The sequence below is a fragment of the Ctenopharyngodon idella genome, chromosome 19, assembly GCF_019924925.1.
Source record: "Ctenopharyngodon idella isolate HZGC_01 chromosome 19, HZGC01, whole genome shotgun sequence".
NCBI lineage: Eukaryota > Metazoa > Chordata > Actinopteri > Cypriniformes > Xenocyprididae > Ctenopharyngodon > Ctenopharyngodon idella.
The window spans coordinates 20,326,866-20,333,276 of NC_067238.1; the positions used below are offsets into that span (position 1 = coordinate 20,326,866).

Here is a 6,411-nt window from a genome sequence, read left to right on the forward strand (position 1 = left end):
ATTAAGTCCAGTCTCGAGTTCTACAACACTAGGGGCTTTCGCACCGGAGGAACCTTTTCATAGTTCCTAGAACTATTGGCTGAAGTACCCGGATTTTGCCGTGTTTGCACCGCAGGAACTTGATTTTAGTTCTTGGAACTCCTTTTGGGGGAACTAAATTAGCTCCTACTTCAGAGTATGGTCTAAACCAGCACTATAGGAACTATCAATGACGTAAGTGTACGTTGATTGGTCAAACGCATGTCAAACACCGGCACCCGGCATTTTTAAAAAGCCATGTAAACAGATTTACTTCACGAACATGGAAAACAGCAATAACGGCATTGACATGCTGTCTGCAATACTGAAAGTTGTCATAGGAGATTTTGTCTCTTAGCCCCACTTTTTGCTCTTTCAGTCGCGTAGATTATGCATTTACATTCCATCTACGTTATCACGAAACCCACGACACACAACAAACACTCCGTGCTCCGATCATGGCATCCTCCATTTACCGATTTTTAGCGTTTGTAAATGGTTAAAGTCGCCACTGTCGGCCGCTTCACAGTTCCTATTCCCAATGCGAATGCAACCAGGAACACGGCCCGGGGGAGAAATTAGTTCCCAGGGAACTATCCTAGTGGCTAGTTCCTATAACTGAGTTCCTAGAACTATTCGGTGCAAAAGCCCCTACTGTTTCGAAATTCCAGTCCATCAAATTCTAGTCCTGTAGATGCTACAAGTACAAAATTCGTATGAAATTACAACAATAATAAACACAAGTGATCAAGTAATCAAGACAGTTTGGCTTCGGCTTGCAGCTATATATTATCTGTTAGTTGTTCACTATCATGTCTTAAAGTGCAGTCACATTAGCAAAATTTCTGCAACATTTTGCAGGCAAAAACTTGTCAGTAATGTAGTGATGTATGAAACACTACTCACACAGATATCACTTTCAAACCAAGAACCTTTTTGTTGCGAATCTGCGTGAAGAACTTGAATCCATTGCAAAATTTGCATGGGGAATTTTTTTACCTGTAAAATTCTATTAAAATGACTGGATTTTGTCCATTAAAATTCACCAAACAATGGTACACGTGACCGCACCCTTACTCTAAGGGAACTGCAACAGATTTTAGCCCACCTTTAATTCAGTTCCTATATATGTAGATAGATAAAATATACCTTGAAAAATTACCCTGTTACTAATAAAATTCAACTTAAATTGTATAGGGAAAACCAGGAGAGAAGGGAGATCCTGGCCTATCTGTGAGTCAAAATAGTTTTCATAAAAACTTTGTCATCAGAATACTTACAAATATTGTATGAATAACATACATTGAACTTCACCCCGCAGAGAGAAGAGGTGATCAGAATAATCCAGGAAATATGTGGTATGTAACCATCCCTGCCACTCAAACACAAAACTATATTGTTTAATCTGTGTTAGTTGGAGGCACTTAATTTTTTTGTTTTCTCTCAGGATGTGGTCTGAAATGCCAGACGAGTCCTCTGGAACTGGTCTTTGTCATTGACAGCTCTGAGAGTGTGGGTCCAGAGAACTTTGAAGTGGTGAAGGACTTTGTGAATGCTCTGATCGATCGCTTGTCCGTGAGCCATGAAGCCACGCGTGTTGGGGTGGTGATGTACAGTCATGTGGATGTGGTGGTCGCCAGCCTACAACAGCTGTTTGACCAGACGGGCATCAAAACTGCAGTGCGCAATATGCAGTACCTGGGCGAGGGCACCTTCACGGGCAGTGCCATCCGCCGGGCCACTCAGCTCTTCCAAGCAGCTCGGCCTGGTGTAAGAAAGGTTGCGGTCGTGTTGACGGATGGTCAGGCCGACAAACGTGACGCAGTGAGGCTGAAAGATGCTGCAGAAGATGCTCACGATGCTGGGATTGAAATCTTTGTGATTGGTATCATGAACAGCAGTAACTCCCAGTATGCAGAGTTTAGGAATGAGATGAACATTTTGGCATCTGAACCTGATGAAGAACATGTCTACTTAACTGACTTCATGAGACTGCACAGTACGTACTCCTATATTTCTTTTAAATGTGGCGTATTTGGCTAAATATTTTTATGCTAACCTGTTGCAATTTTTCAGCAATGGAGAATAAACTGCTAAGTCAGATCTGCGAGCGTAATGATGGAACACTCTTCAGCCCAAATGGCAAAACATTCCCTCCATTTGGGCCTGATCCAGTTCCAGATAGAACTGAGGCTCCCACCAGTGATTATTTCGTCACAGAGGACAAAGAGGTCATTTTTCATACTTCTACAGAAAGACACAGTAATACATTTTTATCTAGCAAGACAATATATAAATTCATTAGCAAAATGTTTTTCAAATGGAAAATATTCAACTTTTCACTAAAATTAAAATGGTACAAGCCTTGCACAAGACATGTGGAGAAAAAAAACAAGATATTGTGAGCACAAATTAAGGATTTGTTCCTGAATTTTAGGTAAATCATGGCCAAGAGGTGGTTGATTATGATTTCACTTTTTTAACTTTAGTTAGTGTGTAATGTTGCTGTTAGAGCATTAACAACATCTGCAAAAATACGATGCTCAAAGTTCAAAGCAAAGTGAGATATTTTCTTTTAAAGAATTCTCTGTTTAAGGACTACAACAAACGGCTGGTAGGGACTACAACAAGCTTCTTCCCGGATTGGTGACATCACTAACCCTAAAATGTACATAAACCCTGCCCCCGAGAACATGCAACAAAGGGGTGAGGCTATGTTATTGCAATACAGTATGTAACACAAAAGCAATAGCATGTCATAAAAGCAAGATGACAACATGACAAGTTATAACCATAATTAAATTAAACTATACCTGTTCTATCTTCATGCAGCATATATTCTCTGGCTCTGTAGGATCTTACAACAGTTCCCACATGAGCGATTTATAGATTATCATAACAGAATATGCTAATTAATGACTTTAAGATAGTTAACTCCACATCAGCTACATAAATTCATCAACTAACCGTTCAGAAACGTCCAGTTGCATTCCACATGTTATCACTTCTTGAGTCTCTCCATCATTGTCAGACTCCGGTTTGAACATAAAAGGCTGAAGAGTTTCTGATATTTTCAGTGAATCTGCGTGAGGTAATGTTAATCAGAGCTTTTAACACAAGCTCTTGAAACTCCACCCTCTTCTTGAGAGCAGCAGCTCATTTGCATTTAAAGGGACACACACAAAAAACTGAGCGGTTTTGCTCACCCTTAAAAAGTGACAAATTTAACATGCTATAAAAAAATGATCTGTGGGGTATTTTGAGCTAAAACTTCACATACACACTCTGGGGACATCAGAGACTTACTTTACATCTCGTAAAAGTGGCATTATATGACCCCTTTAACTAAATTAAAATGTTACAACAACATGACCATGATTTACCTAAGATGAAAGAATTTGTCAAATGTGGCTATGAATTAAGTCATGGTAACAAATTCTTAATTTGTGGCCATGATATCTGTTTTTTTTTTTCTTTTCTTTTCGTTCCATGACATAAAAATGACACTTAAAAAAGCTACTTTTTTTAAAAGAAATATTTCATGTTAGTTTTGTGATGTAACCATCAAGTAAAACAGTAATAACATATTTCCCTTATACCTTAAATTCCTGTGTGTACACATCCTAATCATTATTTTCAAAAAAGATTTTAAATATATTTTTCAAAATAAAAAGGTTTTTTTTTTTTTTTTTTTTTTTTTTTTTCAAATAGCTGAGAAATTAAAACCCTGCTCATCACTGAAGTAGTGCACAAAATGTCTTTATATGTATTTATGAATAAATGAATAGATCTGGATAAAAAAAAAAAAAAGTTAATATCATAAAATATGAGCAGAAACTACAGCCTTAAAAACAGAAACATTGATATGGAGAAAAAGCATGCACATAAAATGACCCAAAATCATAATATAAACGCCAGCTGAAGGTGATATTTTGCCGGAAAGAGCTTCTGTTTCCAGTTGATGAGATGTGCTGCCACAATGCCACATGCCTACAGTCTGAAAAATTCTCTTTATCACAGACTGCACTTCCAACAGAGTTTGAGACCACTTCTTCTACCCAGCAACCAGATGACCAGATGACACACCAGTCCTCCATCTCAGTAGTAGGACCCCAGACGCTCATAAACTGGTGGTATGTTCCAAAAATCAACTCACCTCCCCGAACTCTACCTCCTCCACCCCCTCGTGGTGACTCGAAAGGTAAATGCACTGGCTTACACCACAATTATCTATTAGTGACTTCTTGAGCATTCACATTTAAATTTAGTTTGAAACCAGATTTTGTTCAGTTTGAAGTACTTCAGATGTATGTTGTTGTTGTATTTCAGATGTAGACTGTAGACAGGGATTGGACCCTGGGCCTTGTAGAGAGTACAGGGTCATGTGGTACTATGACCTGGAGGCCAACGCATGCGCACAATTCTGGTATGGTGGTTGCCAAGGCAACAGCAACCGCTTTGAGACGGAAGACATTTGTAGAAACACTTGTGTGCAGACATAACACCCTCACAATGAAGTACAGGGCTTCATTCAGCAGATTTCTGATTTTTCATTTTTTTTTAACAAGCTGTATCAACTTTTCAGTCATGCACTATGCATTTTCATTGTAGTACTTGTTTTTTTATGAGAACAGTAAGGAATCCTACACTGACTGTAGATCAGATTTGATTTTGGGGCAACACTACTTTAATTATTGTTTATTAGACTTAGTGCTGCTCCATTTTCTAGAGAATAACATGTATTTTCGAAGTACCACATTTTTCTTTCTATAGTCGCACTGAAAGTTTTATGAATTTCTTTGTTTTAATTAATCCTTTTGTGTATGTTGCATCCTTAAAAATACAGCATTGTAAATATTTCTGTTAATTGTAGTCAACTCCACCATTACCAGTGCTCAAAGTGGGAAAAAAAGGTACTGGTAATCCCCTTTGTTTTCAAAAAATAAATAAATATGCTTATATACATAATTTGGAGTCATCATATGCAGTCATCAAGGGCAATGCTGCAGGGAGTCCGCCAATTATTGTTTAACTGCAAACTATTTTTTGTGGAAAAGATAAAAAATTTCTTAAATAGTGCACTACGTTAACTTCAAAGCTAATGTTAAAGGGATAGTTCACCCAAAAATGAAAATTATCCCATGATTTACTCACCCTCAAGCAATCCTAGGTGTATATGACTATCTTCTTTGAGACGAACAAAATCTGAGAAATATTTAAAAATATCCTAAGGTTTATAATGGTTGTGAATGGCTACCCAGATTTTGAAGACACTTTTTGGACGTACATCAAATGCGTATGGCTGTCGCGCCAGAAGCTTGTTATTTTACTTTATAAAGTTTTAAATAAGGATATTTGTTTTACACAAATGCATCGATTCGTTTCAGAAGGCCTTTATTAACCCCCTGGAGTCGTATGGATTCATTTTTTTATAGATGGATGCATTTTTTTTTTTTTTTGTCTTCAAAATCTGGTCAGCCATTCATAATAATAATTTTCATATGTGAATAATTTTTATGTGAACTATCTCTTTAAGAAGCTAAATTTCTGCTAAATTGACCCTCCCTCATTAAACTGTATAAAGTAAAATCAAAATTTATTGTACAAGTGTTTGCCTCTCTCAATGATTATTTTAATGGTTTTGCGATGTATCATAAAATATGTACATAGACTAAGATGATACTATAGAGACCATTGCAATATGCAACAGAAAAGCATTGCACAAAATTACTAATACTGTGTACTGGGGAGTACCGGACAACTTTTAGCACTGATCCTTACAGAATCATTTATGTGTGCCAATCACATATATGATCACTGCTCTTTGTAAGTGCATGTGTATTTAAAATGCAAAACATTAAGAATCTGTGTTAAAAAAAATTTGGACAGTATTGTATGTTAAAGTTGTATTATATAGTGTGATTAATTACATTTGCATTTCAAAGATATTTACCCATGTTTCAATGTTCATGTTTCCTTAGCAGTGAGCATGACTCATGAATTTGGGTATAAACTCCTCCTTTCATGTCTTAAATAGATGACAATCAAACATCCAGAAGTCCTTTCCAATATAACATCCAAGGTTTGGATTAACCAAAAGCTTTTCTTGTCTTACATTTGATAGATTTTAACAAAGATTCTCAACTTGAATTTTTTACGTTCAGTCAATGATGAAGCAAACCATTGTGTTTCCGAAGCTAATGTTATGACAATCAAGTGCTTAGTCTGTAACGTAACTTTAATCCCATATGTAAAACCTGTTTTAATATGTATTATAGAACAATAAATATAACATGATTTACATGTAATGGTCTTATAGTGAAGTAATGTATACATGCATTAATACATTTTGCTTTAAAAGACGACATTTTGAATGCTGTGTTATTTTTAGAT

The 6,411-nt window shown here is 36.5% G+C and overlaps 1 protein-coding gene across 1 annotated transcript in view; it reads left to right on the forward strand.

Annotated features, from left to right (window-relative positions):
- LOC127501336 (collagen alpha-1(XXVIII) chain-like) overlaps positions 1-6,318 on the forward strand; it is a 39,921-nt gene extending 33,603 nt beyond the window's left edge. The window contains exons 29-34 of the mRNA XM_051873280.1: positions 1,216-1,251; positions 1,340-1,376; positions 1,466-2,017; positions 2,095-2,249; positions 4,039-4,219; positions 4,348-6,318. Coding sequence (XP_051729240.1) covers positions 1,216-1,251; positions 1,340-1,376; positions 1,466-2,017; positions 2,095-2,249; positions 4,039-4,219; positions 4,348-4,520 — 1,134 coding nt within the window. The 3' untranslated portion in view covers positions 4,521-6,318. The remainder of the gene's footprint in view (positions 1-1,215; positions 1,252-1,339; positions 1,377-1,465; positions 2,018-2,094; positions 2,250-4,038; positions 4,220-4,347) is intronic.
- Positions 6,319-6,411: the final 93 nt, after the last annotated feature.